We start from the raw sequence: 21756 nt of genomic DNA, 5'->3' as shown, positions 1-21756 counted from the left end.
GCAGCAACTTCGTGAGCGGTGGCAAAATCTTTGGCATGCCAAAAAATTGCCGAAGGTTCATTGTCGTGTTGAATTTGTGTCCATTTTGCCCTTCGTAAGGCACTCGTGAGGGCATCTTGTCAAATTGTGTCATCTTCGTCTGATCATCGGTGCCATCGGGCATTTTTCGCCTCACAAAGACAATACGAAGGAAACAAGAAGCTGCCCGGTTATTTTAGGAAGGCAACACGACTATGTGAAGCCCTCGCAATGCCGTCGTGTAGCCAGCGTATTATAGTACAATGACATCAAGATTGCATTTAATGCACAACAAAATCATGTAAACATATTATGTAAATAACCCAATTTGTGTTCTGTGAAACTGAAAAGTATATTACATAGTTTTTGTTACTTTCGTTGCAGTTGTATGTCTTAAATGTAATTTAGGTTAACTTCCTGTTTTATTTAGATGCTTTGTATTTTGAAGGCAAGTTTACGCTTTTGACAGGTAAATGTTGTTGCTATGGAAACAACATGACAGAGATAAGTAATATATTCTAATCTACATATAAAGACGGAGAAAGTAAAGAATAAAGTATATGTTTAAATGTTAGCACCCCCCAAGGAGGCACAAGCTCTTATGTTGAGTCTGGATACATTCTAAATCATCAGTAAAGCCTACGACCATATTTTTGTGTGTGGTTCGGGTGCCATCGTGTGGCCTTCTGTAGGCATCGTACTTGCTTTGGCTGTTGCTTGGCTGTTGACCAAGTTCGGGGCCATCTTTGTGCGAAATTCACAATTCCATATTCGTGTGTCCATCTGGTGTCAATTTCGGGACAGTGTGGCAGGCTTTAGAGAAGACCAGGAAATGAAGGATACACGAATCGTGTTAAAATCAATAGGCACGCAATGACTCTAAATAATAATGATCACGCCACCAAACACAGATTAAAATTAAAGTAACAAATCTGTTATGAAAATGTAAGAAGTAGAAAGTACAGGTCTTTGAGTTAAAAATGTAAAAAGTCAAAGTAAAAAGTCGTCAGATAACAAAAAACACCAAACAAGTAATTAAATAAAATAAATCTAATGTTTGCGGTTGTTTTTTACATAGTACAATTTTTACAGCTTATTTAACGATATGCACCATTTGTCTTTACTCACTTACCTATCATTGCAAATAAATAACACTGCAAAAGTGCCTTGTAGTCACATCATTTGAATAGCTTATGCACTTTTGCAGTGTTATTTATTTGCAATGATAGGTAAGTGAGTAAAGACAAATGGTGCATATCGTTAAATAAGCTGTAAAAAATGTATTATGTAAATGCCAGTAGGCTAATTGTACCATTATTTTACCATTATTGTATCAGCAATCTGTACTTGCTGTCATAATTTAGGAAGTAGGTCTACAACCTAAGAGGGTGAAATTAACTCATAACAGCTCATTATTTCTGGTTGAACAATTTTACCTGAACGCATCATCAGTCAGGCCAGGTTGGGCACCAATAACGTGCTGCACGCGGGCGAGGTGCCCCTTTTCCTCTCCACCCTGAGCCCTTACAAAGTCTACGAACGCCAACGACCTGGAAGTGAGCAAACATTTGCTTTGAATTGCACTTCATAAATAGTTTGTAACACGTATAAAAACATGCAAATCAAAACTAAGTGATGCTTCTTTAATCAAAAATGTCACTTTCATTTGAATAACCTCCCTCCTCACAGCGGTCAGAAATCCGCTATGGCAACAGGAGGAAAAACGTCAAGAAAAAAGGAAAAGATTTGACAACATGGCGCACTTTCCTGAGAAAAGTTTCTCCTGAAGGCAACACAGCTAAGTCTTCGTAGATTTTCCACGGAGTTTGGCGACTATAACGTGGACTTTTCGGCTAACTTTCCAACAGCACCTTGAACCAAATAAAAAGACCAGAAGGAGTGTGATGGGATGAGAGCGATAACCCGTGGCACAAACCAAAGCAGTCAGACAGGATGGAGCAGCAAGCGACTCTGAAAGAAAAGGTAAATAGACAAAAAACAACTACTTTCTACACTGTCATGCAAGCTGCCATATGTGTAGTTGTTGGCATTTTGGTGTCCCCCCCCTGAATAACACTTTTGTTACCTCGCGTTCTGGACAGGAAATGCCAAATGACCATTCCTGCGAAAAGCTCGTAAAAGCCCTCTATCGATTTTCCAGTCATGCAAACTGTGCTGGACTGCACAGAGGATGTGTGTGCTCTCCTGGCTCACACAATAGCTAACATTAATGTGATTCAAATGCAAATAGAAGATCATACACATTACAAAATAGGCTCTAAACCTAAATCATACTTCTTTTGTTTCGCATGAACAAAGTGGCTTGCACAGTGGCAGTTCATTTGTGTGCACAACCACGATTACATCCACATTATTCCCCAACAAAAAGTAAATGTTTGCATTACAGACTGTGTTTTTTCTATGGAGAGTTGACTTAATCTCTGTCTCCTCGTGATTAGGTTGGCAGGGTGTCCTCTGTGTTGGTGTAGGCTCTCATTATCACTCCCTCTCCACCCTTCCTGCCCACATACAGTAGGCAGCCCAATGAAACACATGAGACAGCACTCACCGTGGACCTTCCTGTAAAATCTCTGATCAGTTCACTCCTCTCTGGTCTAGTGTACAGTGTTTATCTGAAAGGAAAACCTGCATGCTCTTCGGGCCCCTGGGAGAACGAATCAATAATAGATGCTTCTCCTGACATTGCTTTGGAAACAAGTCTTTGAAGTTCATCATGCGTGACAGTGCTGTCAGTTGTGCTGTGGACGTCACTCCTTCAGCCTGTTTGTGTATTTCTGAGAGGTGGGTTGCTAAGCTCTCCACAGGATTTACAGCAACAAACCCAGCAGCTAACACTTGTTTTAAGACCTCCTTGCACAAATCCCACTGTTTTACATCATGTTGTTGTAGCTTAATGGATTTTTTAACAATGTGAAGGTGCTACATTGGCTTTAAAAGGTACACTATATTGTGTTTCTTAAAAACGGCATACCAATTCTTCAGTTTGTTTTAGCTTTTGATCATTGTCTTACTTTATATAATCTATTTTGGCCCTATACTTGCCTCGCATGCTCTGTAATCACCTAAACACACACTTTTAAATAGATACATGGAGATACAATATAAAGCACTCGAGACTTTAGTTTTTACTCTAGAAAAATATAGCAGGGAGTTGGTTGTTTTGCAAAAAAGAAACAGAAAAAGGTGGAAGGTCAAAAGGTGCAAGAAAGCTACTGATTGCCTGGTACTGCCCTGTAACTTGATGTTGGACCTACTTAAGCCCTCATATTTGCTGCGTCTACTCCCCGGGCCTCTGGAAGTAATTACCCAGCCTGCCATATCCCAGAATTCAGTCCGAGGAGGAGTGGTGAGAAAGCGGTATAAAGGACGGCCCTAAAAACATGCAACCCTGAGATGAATTTCCTGATTCAGTAATACTCACAAACCTTTCCGATAAATGGATACATCAATCATCTATTTAATCAATTACACTATATTGGTTAAATTAAGCTACAGCAAGACTTGCACAAATTGGTCTTACATTCAAATGGTTTGCCTTTTGGTTTGTTCAGGAGAGTAATACATTGCATATACATTTTTACAATTATAGATTCAATCCCACATTATTGCCAATGGCCTTGCTCTAAGGCAGGTTTAAGGCTTAATCTTATTGTGGTAGGAAATTTAGCAGTGCACTGAAGATGTCTTTATAAGGTTGAACTTAACACTATTGTTGTGTGTTTAAACTTAGGTGAACGGCTGCGAACATCAGAATAGTTATGGGCTTTGTTTTAAACTGACATGATGTGAAAGATCAAACTGTCTTTGCCAAAGGCATTCCCTATTTTTAACCTGGGTGGGTCTGTTCTTCATAAACAAAGGTGAGTTAACCTTATTTGGACTTCAGGACTGAAACCAATATCCCATGTGCTGTACAGATGTGGCGGTCTCTCAGCGGTCAAAACACGGAGCAAAATCAGGAATCTCACTAAAGACACACACAGACCTAGCTGGCAGAACAATTGACATTATTTTGGAAATCGAGTTTTTAATTTAAGGTTAAGTCAAAATACACCCTCAAAGATAAACTGATTAGTTAGTCTAAATAAGATATTTTTTTACTGCAGAATATGTGGACTTCAGGTCAGTCTCAGTGTGCTTTTCTGTAAGGTCTCTTTGATTTGAGCTAAATTAAAGTCTATAGAGACTTAACCCTCACACAGTTATACTAGGCCAAAATATATGAATCATATCCTCTCTGTTTTTTGTTTTCTTCACAGCAGACAGTGATGTTCACTTTACATAACAGGAAAACCACAGTTGGAACAAATAACACTAACAACAGTTTAGTTAGGTCAGTTTCCCAGAGAGCAATAACACTGTTGGCATGCACAATACAAGGGTCCTTTAGCTGGCTAAACTGCATCAAACTAATGGTTTGTTTTGCTATTCCAAGTGTCAAAAGTTCTGTTCAGCACATTATCACACTCAACACTACAGTGCTTGTTTTCATTGCTTTTGTGGGAAAAGATGAGTCAGTTTGGCAAATATGCTTTCTCACACACTCTTTTGGAAACATGCTGAGTCATATCACACATTGAAACACTATACAGCATATTCGATTCTGTATACCAGCCACAAAAAAAATACATTTACAGCTGAAACACATTAAAGTTCCCATGACATGGCCATTTCTACTGATCATAATTCCATTGTTGAGGTATACTAGAATAGATTTACATTGTTCAATGTTCGAAAATCACATTGTTTTCTCATACAGAATCTCTGTATAGTATGGGTATTCACTCTCTGTCCTAAACGGCTTGTTGGAGCTCCTGCCCCCCCTCCCTATGAGCCCACTGTGCTCTGATTGGTCAGCTCGCCCACTATGTTCTGATGAGTCCACCACCGTTAAAGCGGAACATCAGTGTTTATGTGTTACAATGGCATTTGTTAGCAACCAGAAAATGACACCAGTAATGACAAACAGATGAAAATGCTGCGTGGGGTCTGGGTGCCATGTTGGCGGGACGTTGCGGGGCTCGCTGCTCCGCCCTTTGAGGATCGAGGAGCGGACAGTGTGAGCTGAATTACTGGTGTCGTTTCCTGGTTGCTGCGTGGGGTCTGCGAGACAGCGAGACATCGCGGAACTCAGCCTGAGCACACACATACAGTACACTCACAGCCAGGCTGTTTGCCACATGGTTCGCCACACACTCATAGCCTGAGAAAAGATAAGGCTGAGTGAGTGTGCGAGGAGCTCCACGGATTGTTCAATATGCGGAGCCGCTACGTCGCTATGCCCGTTTACGTCACTTTACTCAGGAAGAAAAAAATGGAAAAATAAAAATCTCCAACGAAGCGTTCTGGGGCAGCATAGACAGGTCTTTTCTGTGTTAGAGTTTTATTCGCTACAGGGTGTACTTTGAGGGTTTTTGACTCTGCAGACCATTTACATAAAAAGCTACATAACACACAAGGGGACGGGTAATAACCGGAAAAGGATGTCATCAATAATCTTATCTTGTGTGTTCTATACCTTACCCATTTTCCCCTCCTATTGCCAAGATATGTATTTGAATTGTATTACTCAACTTTTAAGAACTGTTATTTGTTTAAGTGCATTCCCGTCGGATAAGTTTCACAACATTTTTGAATTTGACTGATTACAGCTCTGTCAATCCCCTCTGTGTATTCCTTCAGTTTTCCATATTCGGTTCTCGGACAGCGGGCAGACCTATCCGATGTGTTTCTGGAGACGACGGGGCCAGGTGTGGGCTCAGCAAAGCAGAGTTCATGGAGAAAGTGCAGCAGAGCAATGAGGCGTGTCAGCGGGGTGACTTTCAGGCGGCCATCCATTTGTACACCAACGCCTTGCAGGCTGACCCACAGAACTGCATCCTGTTCAGTAACCGCTCAGCAGCCCGTCTCAAACTGGGACAGCACCAGGCGGCACTGGAGGACGCTGAAAAAGCCTGCGAGCTCAATCCCAAGTGGCCCAAGGTAAGTTTGCCTCAAGCACTTTATCTATGGAAACACTAAAGGACAGTAAAAACATGAGGAAACAGTCCTGAGGTTTTCACCCTGTACATCATATACATTTTATCTTCTTAAACTGAGATTATTGGTTTTCATAAGTGCACCCGTTGTGTGTCATTGCCAACAATTCTTCCTTTCGTCAAATCTAATTTATGGGCTCTGATGTCCATACAATTTCCAATTTAAACTTTAATTATCAGGATTTAGCTGCATAGATTTAAATGGGGAGAAGTGTGAAGTACGTTTGATCAAACATTTAGCTGAAAAAGGAACAAGTAATATAAACTAGTACTATAGTTATCTTGTTGTTGTTTTAATCACTTTTTGATCACACATTTTAGATGATTTACAAGTTTGTAAGTGTTTCCAATTCCACTCACATCTTCACTCCTCAGTTGCATTCTCTCTGCTGATCAATACAAAGTTTTCTGGGGTCTTGTCTTTGATCTTGTCCAGGCCATGTGGACTAACCTGCGATAGATTTCACATTAATCAGCCGCAGAGATCACTCGGAGACCAATTCCTCTCGGTGATAGAAACGCATTGATTTCACAATTTAGCATGGAGAGATACTTTTGTCTTTGGAGAGAGAGATTGATGATAATGTGGTAGAGTGGTATTGATGATAATTTGTCGCTACCAATGATGAATCAGCGGCCACCTCTTCTTTGATCTGAGGTCGTGTATCTTCAGCTGCTCAGGTAGGTTTCCTCTTCAGTAAAAATGTGGCGCTGCAGTGGGAACTGTCACCTTTTATTACGTAGATAATGTTGTGTACTTGCTGCATTGTGAAAAAGTAAATAGACCTACATACATTTAGTCCTTCTAGCAGTTCTCCATACTTTTGTTGGAATGATTACACAGCTATTGACCAGCTGTTGTTTTAGAAGCTTTTTAGTACTCTACTGTTTCTATATCGTTTTATTTCAACCAATTTTACAACAATAGTCTCTCCTGCATGTTTCCACATCTCCCTCTCCCTCCATCTGTAGCATCTGAACATTAGTAAATGTCGTTTATTCTGGAACAATTTCATAACCCTCTGAAGCCAGCAAGGCCAAAATATAATTGAAAATAACTGCCAAAATCATTCTCCTCTTTATATGCTATCCAAGTACAATGAAGCTCTTTGTGGTCCGGCTGGTGGGGGGGATGGTTGGCTTAATCTAGGCAGTGTAGCTCTGCTGATTCCTGGATTTACTCCCTGACAGCTCTAACTCTCATGCTGACGTTTGTGTTAGCAGACTAGCTGCAGATGTATAGCCTGATCTTTGTGTTTTACTATGTTACATGAGGAAAAAGGATTATTATGTCTGTGGTATTGACAATTATACTGGTGTGCATGTTTTGAAGTTTCCTGAATCACCACTAGGGGTCAGTGTTGTCCAACTGGAGGGATTTTAAGGGTTTTGTGTGTGCAGGACAAAAAGGCATTGAGGTATTTTAATATCCAATATGCTTTTTATATGCAGTGGGTTGAAGGCCATGTTTATCATGACTGGCTTTCATACAAATATAGAAATGTGCTTAAAAATATATCAAAGCAGCCGCAATGGAGGCCATTTTTCTACTTGATTAATCTGCGGGTGGAGGCAAAGCCAAGGTCACAACCACTCCATCTTTCATTTTCTTATCTGATATGTCAGGGAAAAAAAAGACCTTCTCTGGTCCTATAAGAGTCAGATAATTTGATATCATTGCCCTATAGTAGATCATATATGAACATATATAATCAATACACATGAATGTATTGCAACTCCTGTATTCAGTTAGTGCTACCTCAAATAATTGATTAGTTATGGTGGTCTTGACACTTATGGCGTTGGCCTCGAGGAAATAGAGATTTGGGGTTGTAGAAGTCCATCTGCTACGCCTGGATGTTTGATGAAGGAAAAGGGATTAAATCACAGGAGTGTGCTGGCATTCAGATCCTGTGTGAGTACATAATATCATCAATCATGCCCGGCTATGACTGCACTTCTGCATTGGCCCCGTCAAACCGTGACAGGCGTGGTTTTGCTGCCCCAAGCACCAGCGAGCAGCCCACCCTCCTGAAGCCCACAGCAGCCTGTGAAGGAGCCCCCTGTCTAATCTGTCAGCTTTGCTTGCTGTAAGTGCCAGAAAACACATTCTGAGAGAAGAAAGAAAATGTGTGGTTTAATGACCCAGGACAGCTTTAGGCCCTTTGTATCTCACCCTCTTACTGAATATAAAACGCTTAAATGAGAACAAAATAGGGTGTCATTTCATAGACAAGGTGTGTGTCACATTTATTCCCTACGAGCTAGTGTGTGAATAATCTAGCTGCTTTTCCTGTGCATGATTCATTTATTGTATGATGACACTGCAGCAAACTTCCAGTATCACTTTAGGATGGAAAGCGTCTTTTAGCTTTTGCTGCCAGTGAGTATTTTGTGATTCTGTATTGCACCCTAGTTGTTTTTTAGGCGTGTACCAGTGACTGAGAGGACAATACCCACTCTAGATGGATTCACTGTCTATTCTGCTCCTCCATCTGGTCCCTCCCTCTCAACACGGCTGTTCCGGTGACATGGTAAACAAACAGCCTTTTCTGCTATCACTGCCATTCTCATGTGTGAGGCTGACAGGAGAGTTCCCAGGGAACCAGAAGACAAGTGGCACTGCATTGTCTGGGGAAACATCTCTATCATTTGCATATCTTCTGATTATAGGTTATGATGGTCGAGGGTATTCTGTCTCCTCAAGTGTTTATCTCCAGTTTTCACGACACCTTTCAAGCCTTGTATCCCAGATGAGGCTTTTTTTTACCTGAGTTCATGTGCACACATTTTTCTTTTTCTCCAACATTAAAATGGCCATTTACATCCCATTGGAAGGGCCTTGGGTTTAACTGAGACAATGAGTGTTTGCATTGGAAAAGGTCATTGTGTGTGGAGTGCTGAAAGGGGACTTTAATTACAGCAGCAGCATATCCAGTAATTGTGTAAGGAGTGGTACTGACAGCCTGATAAAGCATAAAGCTTCTCTTTCCTGCAGTGCTGGGTGATGACATTAGCTTTTTGCTGGTAATGTACAAGGAAAGGAAGACAAAGAGTTGTGTGATTTGACGGCCTCATCCTTTGCCACTCTCAGCGGCGCTCTGCTTTTTATGTGGATGAAAACCACTGGGGTGTAATGCTCCCCTGTTGGTATGACAGTCCGTTAAACCAGCTCCCATCTGATCTCAGTGTGTGTAAAGCATAAAGAAGCTGTCTTTTGATCTCATGTGGAGAGTGGTTATAACTCTTGTACCTTTCTTTTTGCTTTCATCCGCACCATCTGAGATATTCACAACATCTTGGTGACCTGTGCTTTTATTTTGATACATGCTGAATACTAAAAGGAAAACCTCCAGTGAGGAACAGCAGGTGGGCATAAATATGTGTTTTTGTGCTTGTAGATCAGAGAACATGTATTAGGTGACCTTTTTGTTGTAATGCACTATGATAAGTTATCCATGAATCATTCATGAGAATTCAGTGTACAACTTAAATCTGTCATCCATCCTGCTGAGGTAAACCAGCCCTGACTTTTCCTTTCGCAACATAATTGCGTCAGAATTTTTAATTAGCTACATTTTGCAAGAATTTAAATCAGAAATCAAACAACATTCTAAACAGACTCAGCGGTGACTTGTTTTTATCAAGAATATAGAAAGCATCATACTTGTTTAACACCATCATGTTAACATTATTTTCTAAATGTTTAAAGCATGGTGGCGTTAGCATGTAGTTCTAAGCACCAATTTGCCTCAGTACACATTAACTGATATATATCATAGATATGAACTTATAGACTTTTTAGGGCAAAACATTTAAAGGGGCCCTAGAATGCTCCGTTTCAGGTTCCTATTTGTATTTTGTGCCTCTTCTGTGACATGTTAACATTCTTAAATGTTCAAAAGGGGCTTTATTTTCTCATCCTTTCTGTGCTGCAGCACCTCTTTTCACCCTCTGTCTGAAACCAGAGCCCAGTCTGCTCTGATTGGTTAGCTGGCCGGCTCTGTTGTGATTGGTCAAATGCTTAGAAATGTACCTTAGCATATCATAGTGTTGTGTACTTCCTGCATTGTGAAAAAGTAAATAGACCTACCATTTAGTCCTTCTAGCAGTTCTCCATACTTTTGTTGTTATGATGTTAGTGATGTCACTATGTTACGGAAGTTAACACAGAGTCCAATGGAGGCGTTTCAAGGAGGCGGGGGAGTGTGTGGGAGAGGATTTTAGCCTTTGTAGAGCATTGCCATGCACAAAAACCAATGTAACACACTACAGGAAAGAGAAAACCCCCAAAGCATAATATAGCCTCTTTAAACTATGTGTTCTTTTAGATTCAGTTCTATTTGAAAAATGTCCATCTATTTTTTGACATGTTATTTATCACAATTACCCCAAAATGGAAATGTAGACTAAATGTAACTCTGGCTATATATTGGGGCCAACATATGTAACCATGAATATTAATAATATCCCTTGATGCATATTCATGATTAACAATTGACATCAACCTGCATACCTGTATTATGAAACACATGGTGATAAAATATGAATGCCTTTAGCTTATCATGCGAATACTGATGCAGGGAATGATGTAAAGAGGATGTTGCTCACCATGCAGCATCTCCAATCAGATGTGTTGCTTCTCGCCTTCTCATGCTTTAAATGACTGGGTTAAAGTGGAAAATGGGGCAATGGAGGTAATCTCCAAGTGCACATCCTTCTCCAGATCCTCCATTTCATTTCATTTCATTGTTTATTTAGCAGGGACAATGCACATTAATGAACACTTAAAACAAAAAATGCAAATAGTGTAAATGTGCCGGATTTTAGCTTGGAGCTAATTTCCATCCGTAGTACCTCACATAAAACATTTAAGAACATGACAATTATACACATAGCAAAAACAAATACATGATATGCAAAAAGAGCAAGAGCAGCACACACAAGCATTAAACACATGGCAGTACAATCTAGCAGCAACGACATATAAAGTGCAAGATAAGATACAAGAGCTACCTGAAGTGCAAGAGGAGATACCCCTCTATTAAAGTGTATTTAGCGGTGATTGTACGTCTGTTTGTTTCTCAACCATTCTTTTAGTTGACCTTTTAAAACTATTGAGAGTGGGACAATCCTGTATCTCAGTTGGGAGGCTATTCCACAAAGAGCTGCCTTTTAATGGAAAGGACATTTTGTCCAAAAGTGATCCGTCTACGGTGGACCTCACAGTCTCCTCTGGTTTCTGACCTAGTGCAGCGTCCAGTGTGTTTTTTGTGGATGAATTCCCCTAATGGGGGGAGGGGGGGCCAGTCCATGTAAACAATTATAAAAAAAAGCACATACTTTTAAAAGACTTAAAATGGTCAAAACTCAAGAAATTGTGTTTTTCAAGGATGGTACAGTGGTGGTATGAATTTGGCTTTCTGTCAAAAACTTTGATAGCTCTCTTGTACAGCTGTTCTATGGGTTTCAGGTTTGTGGCACAAGAAAACGACCAGTTTGTCAAACAGTATTCAATGTGGGATAGAATCATATGGAGGTATGACTTTGCAGCATTGACTGTTAAGAAAGGTCTAATTTGTTTAACATTTTGAATGTAATAGTGTTGGATACTTTAAGTTTCTTTTTGTTTTGTGATCAACCTTTTTTTTTTGTTTGCCCTCACAGAGGGACTTATATACACAGATACAAATTATATAGACAATAATATAAAAAGATAAAGAAAAGACAAAGAAAAAATATAGGGAATCCCTTTCCCATGCCACCCAGTCCCTCCCCCTTCCCACCCATCTTGCCATTTCACTGAAAATCCTACCTGATGTTTGTTAGCAATCGTCTGAGTTCATCTATCTATTATATTATATATATTATTTATATTATAGCATAACAATTTATCCACATCAAATAAATTAATACATTTTTTTCCACATAACATTTCATCTGTTTAAACTGAATTGAGATTGACTCCTAATAATCTACAAATGCACCAAGGTGTGATATGTACAATCTTAATTTACATGAATGATATTACCAGATCAGCAGCTCTTTTAATAGCCTTCAACGTTTCCTTGAGATATGTTTCTTAAAAGTCAAGTTCGAGTCCAGTATGATTCCAAGATACTTGAAGTGGGGGACTAGTTCTATTTCTGCTCCGTTTAAAAATACGTCCAGTATGACTCCGAGATACTTGAAGTGGGAGACTAGTTCTATTTCTGCCTGTCCAAGAATGGAACCCCAACAGGGTTGACAAGGTAGGGGGATTTTGCACCGTTGACCAGAACACACTATTCAGACGAGGCAGATTTCTGGATTTTACCTATTGATGACTTCCTGAATTTTTCAGTGCCTCAAACTATTTAAAATTGAGTGGTAAGATTCTGTGACATAAACGAAAACATTTATGACTTGCAACATAATGATGAAAATGAGTGGCCTAGAGGAAGAGAGACATTTATAAAAGTATAGAAGGAATTGGGAATTACAAGAATATTTTAACTTATCCAAAGCTCAAATATGTGACGGCATATTAGACCCTAGCAGATCTAATTTGCAGTACTAGTCCTAGACCCTCCCCTATTTGAGTATTAATAGATCGTTCTCAGTTATACAGCATATGCTCAGTGGTTAAAACTTTGGTTTGATTAAATTGTTTTAAAAGCACCCGTGTGTAATGTGGAAAGAATGCTCCTGTGATCCTCGCAGAAAAAGTTATTCCTTGCCAAAGATTTGGTTCAAGCCTTCAGTGTTTTGTTGTCTGTAATATCAGAGCTCGGTGACCTTCTCAACAGCACAGCAGTGTTAGAGGTTTTACGGATATACACTTATTACGACAGTGTGCATCCCCTGCTGTCTCTCTTCATGAAGTTGTGTGCTTTGGGTTCAAATAAGGTCTTCCCGCCTGTTTCCCCTCTCTAGCACTGCACCGCTGCTGTTTTCCACCGTCGCTCCAGAACTCACCACGGAGAGAGCCGAGTCATGAACCACTAATAAGAGGGTTCCGTTTTGCTTCTACCCAGCCGAGGCTTGAACTAATGAACAAATCAAATGAATGGCATGTAATTATAGGCCAGAGAGAGTGGGACGGACAGAGGGTTGGCGCTAGCGGGAACAAACCCCAAATTATTTGTCTGGAAAATCTGTGAAATGAGCGGGAGCAGTTAAATTAAGTTTTTTTCCTTACGAAGGCCCATTGTGGCACATATGCAAGGGCCATGATGGAGGGAAAGTGACCAGACACAAACTCACATACACACACTCTTTTGATTTCACTTATTTAGCAGCTATGTTGTTCTTTCAAAGATGAGAGTACACTAATCCTGAGCTGCAGTTTTCTGTCTGTGTGCTTTTCTGAAAGACACTTCTTTCCTAAATTACACTGTTTAACTGTTGTGTATCCCATGTGATAGTCTTCAGTAATATGCAGCATCAATGTTTCTGAGCTGCTGCATTGTTGTGAACCTGAAGGATGCAATTTGCTGCCAAAATCATATCCCCTTCTCTCAGTCTAGTACATGAAAAAACTGTTAGAATCAGCTCACATTAAGATTTCTGCTGTGTTGACTCGCCAGTATTACAGCTCAGGCATTTAAATTATGCTAGTAATATGAATGATATCATTTATATCCGGAATAAGGCTGCTGTTGTCAGTCCACTAACTGAATAGACTGTTGATGTGTTCAGTGTTTTTTCCTTTTTTCTCCCATTTTGGCTTCGAAATCCTGCTTCCCCGGATCGCTGTGATGGTGGCCAAGTGGTTTTCCTCTCTGCCACCCAGGCGCCCTACCAAATTGTAGTCTTTAGTAAAATTTAATCTGCTTTCAAGAAACAGCAGACATGCAGCAGAGAAATGAAAACAAGCCTTTCCTTTTCCTTTTTAACACTAACCATAAACTATGTAACAGTATATATCTTCAGTGCTTTCCTGGAGGCCACACAAGCTCTCAAAAAAAAGGTTTTAGTGTTGCATGATGTAATGTGATTTGATGTGTGTGTGATGACCTCCCTCTCACCCCAAAGCTGTCTGTCTCTACGCTGTCCTAGGGCAAGGATGAGTCAGAGCTGATGTCACCCTCAGCGTAATCTGTCAGGCTATCAACACCCTCAAACACCTACTGACCGCTCACAGATGCATGATCATAAACCCTCGCCACCCTAAAAATATTGAAACAGATTCAGTATGTGTTTGTGCATATATGTGGGTATTTCTGTTCTGGCTAATTTGTCAGTATGACATTTAAAATGTGTGTTACTTTTTGCATAAATTGGTTTTCTTTTTTTTGTTTTGATAGCCATTTTGCAGATAATCTGTTCAGAAAATTAAATGCAGCGGCCTCTTTGTCCCTGAAGAAATAAAATGTGTCAAAGCCTAGGTAAGCACCTTAAACAAGAAACTTTCAATCATGTTGGAGAATGTCTGCGCACTCAGAAAGCTTTTTCCCTCCGGATACATCAATTGATTACCAGCCTAATAGCTTTTTGCTTGCTATTACATGGAAAGAAATGTCAAAAGGCCCAGAGAAAGCAAGCTCATTGCCATGCTCATGGCATAACACCCTGTCGCTGATAGTGGATCAGCTTTACAAGCCCGAGGAAATGAGGAAAACAATTGCACCCTGCACCTAGCATATAACCTCTTAGTTTATACAGATGCTTTTTCTTTTTTTTCTTTCAGGGGTTCATTTTGTTGTCAGCCTCGTATTGTGCCGGCCCCTCCCACCTGGGAGCTAGGCAAGGCTCGGGTCCCGAGACCTGGATGTCTCCAGAATTAGCTCAGCCTGGCCCTGCTGCAGGGAGGAAGTTCTCCCATTGGGGAAATAGGGTAGAGCAGAGAGCAACCTGCTAGAAGCCCATTAGTATACACTGCATACGCACTGCACGATGAATAACGGAGCAGAGAGGTTTTTCACCCGCTCTGATCTGCATCCTGTTCCCATTGCGTTCGCCTCTGAACTTTGGGCGACTAGTACGCTAATTCTTCCTTGTATCAATACCAAGAGCGCTGTCGGATACATACTAATATTACAACACTGATTTAAAATAAAGAAAAATCCTTCTACTGATGCGTAATATCACAGATGTATTGTTATATTTTCACCCCGTTAAGGAGGTGCAATGTTTGATCTTTGCCTACTCCTTGGTGGAAAGTGTTCCTCTTTTAGCTTCTGGTCTGATTCATATGGCACCTTTTCATGATGTAACCTCCTTCCTAGAATGAGTCATTTGCCCTGGTTCCTCCCAGAGAAATAAATTGGTAGGGGATAAAGATGCCACTAATTTTGTTTCCAGGTGGCTGACTAGCATTTTTGGAAAGAAGCATAGCAGAAAATCAGCATCACAATAGTTATTCCTAGAAAGAGGAAAAAAATTGGTCTAGACCAAAGTTTTGTTTTGGAACTTTTCTCTCCGTATCACTATTAATTTCACCTTTTTTTTACTGTCAGCTTTGCTTTTTTTACTTAAACAAAAGAAAGATTGATTGTTTATTCTTGATAAACCTGTAATTTGTATGATGTACTCAGGGAATACATTATAGTTCCTACACAAATATAAATGCATTTCATTTATATATGTATCATTACAATTACGGGATATCATTATGGGACCTAAGATTTTCATTGCCATGACTACACAGTAGCTACTGTGCATATGATAATAAAACTCTTGAATCTAAAGGGATGCTCCAACCCAAATATATGTTGTCAATATCACGGTCTCATTCTTGCAGGCTTTAAATATGGGTGAATAATATGTTTGCAGTTTTATCTTTGATGGAGAACAGCAGATGTGGTCGGCCTGATTTCAGTCAGTAACTGTGTAAAAAAGAGAGAAAATCTTTTTTTAAATCTTCTCCTCTTATCTGCTGTCCAGCTGTAATCTCAGTATGCCCTAAACACTCAAAACACTGCTTTGAGGATACTTTTGTACATCTGTAAAGCCCTGAAGCTCTGCCAGATGATGCATATTTATGTATTGCGTGCATGCTGGTGAGTTTTCATATTCTATAGGTGGAGCTACACTGCTCTAGAGAGTGCCATTAATAGTCAAAACTCCACATGGTAATTGAAATAAAAGTGTAAACGACATATTTTCTCATTATTCAAATAGAAACAGGCCACATTACTTTGCAATTCACAGTATACAACAGTGTAAAATGTCAGTGCACATTAATAGAACACAATCGTTCAATAATATGTCACTTAAAATCTGTCACTGTTTAATGCAATCAATTGATGTATCAGCAAAAAACAGTCCCATTTGTCACCGTTGCTCATATGGAACCACAACATGAAACGTAATCAGGCTTTAGTTTAACTATGACCTAATTTTGTCCGTAAGTGAGTGCTGCATGGTCACAATTTTTCTATAATTACTGAGTTAACTGGCATGTCGTACATGATTAATGATGGATGATTTCTAATAAATAATGGATCTTGGGAAGGCAGTCTGCAACAAAGAATGCAATATGCAAACTAATATGTTAACCCCTGTTATAATCTCAGATCCTTTCCTTAAACCGTTAAACAGGACCATTTCATATTCAAATCCAGTGCAGTTAAAGATGTATCTTCTTTTTCCGTCTAGGTGTGTAATGGCCTCCAGCCTAATTCATTCTTCTAAAGTGCTCCTTCTAGATCTCAGGGTTCGTTTTTAGGCAGCTAAATTACTCACTTGTGTCAGGTTATTACAATTAGCGGTTTGAGTGCCTGCACTCTTGCATCTTACCTAGATACTTCCCTTTCTCTCCATAATGAGTTTTACAGGGGAATGCACCAGCAACAACAACAACACCAACAGCAGCAGCTAAACGGAAAAGCCCGGGGAGATGTATTAGCTAAAAAACCTTGGAATGCAGGTGGTGTATTTATGTGTGCGAAGCTGACAAATGACTTCCTTGGTTATGGATACAATCACCGTATTTGACCAGAGGGTAAGCTGTTTCAGTCAGGCGTTAAACATCTCACACACATACGTGCACACGTTTTCTCAAACAAAACTTGAGTGTGTTGCTGTTTTAATGAGCTGGACAATCAAATACACACTCAGTGACCAGAAAAACATAAATATCTGCTCTGTAGCACACTGAAGCATATTTGGCTGATATGAGCTGGCAGACATTATTGTGCCGTGACTCCCTTGTTGAGGTGTTGAATCTGAAAATGCAGATATTGGTGCTTGGCGCTTTCGTCTCAGTGCATGCTTCAATGTTTAATGGGATTCCTATCAGGGGGGCTGTGGTGGCAAAATCGTTAACATAATTTCACCCAAATGTTGCTCAAATCATTCAAGGGTCATTATGTTTGCACCTTTACAAAGTCACAATGTTGATGAAGTGCCATTATCAAGGAAAGATAATGGAAACATGATTTATAAATGGATACATTTGATCCAGCACAATGATACTGAATGCTCTAACACTGAGGCTTTAACAAAAACACTCAGTGACCACCACTCAGCTCTTACTAAGACTATAATGTTTATGCTTATTGATAACACAATTCTATATTTTAAATCCATTTATTTTAAGGTTTACACTATAAATAAGGCATCCAGGGCAATGATATAGCAGTAAACAAGTAGTTGCTTTGTAAAGATATAGTGGAGAAATGCCGTTCTGTAGAATGAAGTCTCACTCCATGTGTGTGTTTCAATCTTAATCTGAATTTCTCTGTGCTTAGTTTATGTAGTCAGTCTGGTTGTGCGTGCATGCTAGTGTATGTGAGTCGTTGTTGTTGGTTGTTTGTGAATGATTCCCACTGGCTAGCTAACGGCTTTTGTCCTTGTTAATGCTGCTCTTCTTTAAATGCATAAATATTCTCCAGTATTGCCGTGTAATTGACTGCTTTTTCCTCCTTAGTTTATTCAAATGTACCTTATAGGTAAAGTTAAAACTGAGTTTTCAATGATGATGCAATATGAACATTTGAATAACACTGAATGTTTTGCAACATGAAGGTCTGTCTTCTTAGCCTTGCTTTGCTTCGTCTGGACCAAGCATTTTAAATAAAGGACTTTTCTGCTAAGCCTTCCTGCATTTGGGTCCACGCTGCTCGTCTCACCGTGACAACTTCAGCCTTATGCTGTGTTGTGACTCTCCTTTACTTGTGGCCCAAACCACCTGACACCCCCCACGTTTACCTGGCACGGTCCTCCTCCCACCGAGCCAATGTTTTGAAGTGTCTTTTTTTTCTGCTCCTTTCATTGTAAGCCTTTAAGTTTGTTGCCTTTGAGAGGACTAGCAACTCTGCGATCTTGGCAGTGCTCAAACCGCCCTCCAGGAACCCACAATCATGCCTTTCTCCACGGCTGTCCACGACCATGATTTAGGTCCACTTTTGTTAACCCATTCACATGCAAAGTAAGCGTGGAATTGGACTTGCTGTTGTATGCACCTGTTTGTGTAGCGATACACATGCAAATGAGTAGGACGACTTTGACTGCAGGGGCAAGGGTTTTTATACTTCTGATCACTTGAGTTTAGCACATTGTATTTGTAAGAGACCAAGTCTGTCTCAGTATAACTAAAGGAAGGACTGGTTTGGATTAACCAACACGTGTTATTTGTAGTTCTTTTAGCCCATTAATTGATGATTCCAATGATAGAAAATATATCTCCAATCAATCCATTGTTTCTGTGAATTTCAGCCAAAAATGCAATATTTGTTAACAGATTTGGTAGTTCATGTCATATACAGAAGTTGGTATACCCCCATTGGTATATAGGGTGCAGTGTAGTGTGTTCTCTTTGCTCCATTTTGGGGTTTATAATCTTCACATTTAGTCCTCTCTCTGACTTGCAACGGCCAGGTGGGTCACCCAATATACAATAAAACATATTTTTTCTCTATTGGAAAAGAACAAAGCAAATCAAGATGCTATGTTTCCAAGGCGTTCATTAAATGCAAAGGGCATCACTAGTTATTGATCATAATATTGTGGATTGTTAGACTAAACACTGAGTCACAACAGCTCCTTAACCATAATCATTATTTCCAATCGTCATCTCTAATGACTGTCCAGTCACCATGGGCAACCACATTTAGACTGCCTTCTTCCACCTAATTGAGTGTAGTCGCTGCTATTGACAACCTTTTTTTTGTGTTAAAAATGTTCGTTCCTTTTGTCTACGTGCAAAGTGTTGAGAGTGAAAATTTCAAATCAAAAGGAAATGGGATAAACCAAAAAAAAAACACATATTCCTGTTCAACAGGAGATGGCAGCTTAAACATATTAGGCAGACATCGCTACAGCAGTCACACATGGACGCAGTCTCTCATAATATGTATACAAATAAATAAGGAAATAAACATAAATCCGAAAATGTGGCTAAAGGCGAAACATTTGAACGCTTGTTTAATGCAAATTTGGACCATGATTTGGACTGCTAGATCTCGGCAGACTGGCAACTTTAAAAGTAGCTCTCGGTTCAAAAAAGGTTGGGCACCCCTGCTCTAAAGGATGTAATTGTTACTAACCCTAATATGAATTACCTTGCAAGTGAGACGTCCTAAATGGGTGTGTTAAGCTTTGTTTATTACTTCAAAGTATTTTGCCTCATTAGACAGCTGAGTCAGTTAATTTAAGGGAAATACATTTGATGTTTACCTTTGAGAGAGTTACTTTGGTAGTTATGTTTTTATTATTAAGTCCTGTCCAACTTGACACACAGTTGCCATACAATAGTCATGTCTGAAAGAAATAAAGGGTTAAGCATCATTACCAAGAGAATCAACACTGAATTGCCTTCACTCATCTAATTGTTCCAATGTTTCCCCATTGGACTAAAGGAGCAGGTGGCGACAGTGAATTGACAATCAGCAAATGTCGTGTCACACTAATGCTACTACGTTATGTCATTACTACAAATGTTTTAACAATTATCCTGAGGAGGGGGAGGAGGATAATGACGCTGATGTGAACATCCATTATGTCCTCCCACATCTACGCAGGTGGCATCCTGCAGGCGCAGTGGAGCAGCAAATCCCACAAATTCTCTCTTTTGAGAATAAAACCCTCAAATAAAAGCTTGTGAGCAGGTGCTAAGGTTTTTTTTTTTTCTTTACTCTTTAATGCTGATCAAATCAATATTTTATTCTTACTAATCCTGTTACAGCTAATGAAAATCGTTTTTTGTGATTAATATAGATTTTCAGTCATTCTGTTACATCTTAATTTAAAAGAATGCAGGAATGAATGTCTCCAATTAAACTGGGGGAATTGTTGCATCCATAATTGAGGTCTTGTGAGCTCCTTCTGTTTATTATTGATTAATGCAACCTAATTAGGCCTTGGCACCTAACTATGTTCGTTAAATGATGTAAGGTTGTGAAAGACAAGAACGCTGTTAAAAAGAATATTATTAAAGAAACATGATTTGAAGACAATGTAGCTGCACAAGACCTCCTCAAAGATGTAATTGGAATAATGCTATGTCGCTAATGTGTGCTTGTAGTTGTATAAATGGTGGGTTGAATCATAAGCATTAAAACATTGTGGTGAGGTTGTGCTTTAATTAACAATGCTGACAGAAAATATATACAACTACTAAACCTTTTGTCTATAAAACATCCACCTATCAGATTATTGCGAGGAAACCAGTGCAGTGTAGGTCTTTTTACTCTGAGAGTCGAAGCAGCCTAATCAATCACTTTAATTGTGACTGTGCAGCAGTGTGGATTTTACCCACTGCCTTTCCTATCAAATGTTTCCATAAAAAAGAGTCTGCTACACTGTTTTCTATTTGTCATTTGACACAATTACCCGAATGCTCATTTTCAGGTTCATTTTTGTATTTTGTGCCTCTACTGTGACATGTCTCCATGCTTTAATGTTCAAAGGTCTTTATTCTTCTCATACTNCCATTGTGTTCTTTTTAACCAAATATCTCCCAGAGGGGCGTGGGGAGTGGCTCCTTATTTTCATCTAAAGTGAAGTTTCAAAAGTGCTGATTCTCTGTCTTTCACTTTAGATGAAAATAAGGAGCCACTCCCCACGCCCCTCTGGGAGATATTTGGTTAAAAAGAACACAATGGTGCTCTAGGAGGAGATTCAGGTGATAAGGTGGGGGGAGGGTGGGGTTACCTTGGTTGGTAGTTGGCTAATGGTTACACAAGCCAAAAACTCATTGAGACATCATGAAGTGGCCAAAATTCAGACAGGTTTTTATATAAATGGATCAGGACAAAAGGTGAGCGAATCTTTTTTCCTAAAACTTTCAGAATCTCGTTACACAGAGAGGACACATGTTTATGTATAACAGACTTGCATCTTGCTTGATAGTAAGGTCCCCTTTAAGTACATTTTGAAGCCCATACTTCTTTACTTTTACTTGAGTAAATAAGTTTAGTCAGTACTTCTACTTTTACCAGAGTATTTTTAATCACGAGTATCTGTACTTCTACTTGAGTAAAGGATGTGTGTACTTTTGCCATCTCTGGTTGTGCCTTAAAACCAAAAGAGAAGAAGGAGAACACTATGTGCAGACATTGCTTGAACGCAGCAGGAATTTAGTTAAGTCAGAGAATTTTCAGCTGACTGCAGTTTCCCTCAGTTTTCTTTTGAGTACAAAATCTCCACCCTCATTAAACTGTTTTGCAGCGACAGAAGAGATAGCAAACTTAATTTCGCATAAATATGCAAGCAGTCTCTCTTATAAAACCAAGAAATAAGAGAGACTGACCAA

At 39.6% G+C, this 21756-nt stretch overlaps 1 protein-coding gene across 1 annotated transcript; it reads left to right on the top strand.

Annotated features, from left to right (window-relative positions):
* Nucleotides 1-1942: 1942 nt before the first annotated feature.
* LOC104961747 (tetratricopeptide repeat protein 28-like) lies at nt 1943-20105 on the top strand. The gene is made up of 3 exons (XM_010790086.1): nt 1943-2001; nt 5722-6021; nt 20024-20105. Exons 1-3 carry the CDS (start codon nt 1972-1974, stop codon nt 20075-20077), a joined length of 384 nt encoding a protein of 127 aa, XP_010788388.1. The 5' UTR covers nt 1943-1971; the 3' UTR covers nt 20078-20105.
* Nucleotides 20106-21756: the final 1651 nt, after the last annotated feature.

Source organism: Notothenia coriiceps, unplaced genomic scaffold, assembly GCF_000735185.1.
Source record: "Notothenia coriiceps isolate Sejong01 unplaced genomic scaffold, NC01 NC01_scaffold00033697, whole genome shotgun sequence".
In the NCBI taxonomy this organism is placed as follows: Eukaryota; Metazoa; Chordata; class Actinopteri; order Perciformes; family Nototheniidae; genus Notothenia; species Notothenia coriiceps.
The sequence above is the reverse complement of the archived record's forward strand: the minus strand, read 5'-3'. Positions and strand labels throughout refer to the sequence as shown.

Excerpts from the sequence above, each read along its gene's own strand:
- LOC104961747 (XM_010790086.1), top strand. The coding sequence starts at position 1,972 with ATGGAGCAGCAAGCGACTCTGAAAGAAAAG. Across the intron at positions 2,002-5,721 it reads AAGCGACTCTGAAAGAAAAG|TTTTCCATATTCGGTTCTCG; the intron begins GTAAATAGACAA and ends GTATTCCTTCAG. Across the intron at positions 6,022-20,023 it reads TCAATCCCAAGTGGCCCAAG|GTGGCATCCTGCAGGCGCAG; the intron begins GTAAGTTTGCCT and ends ACATCTACGCAG.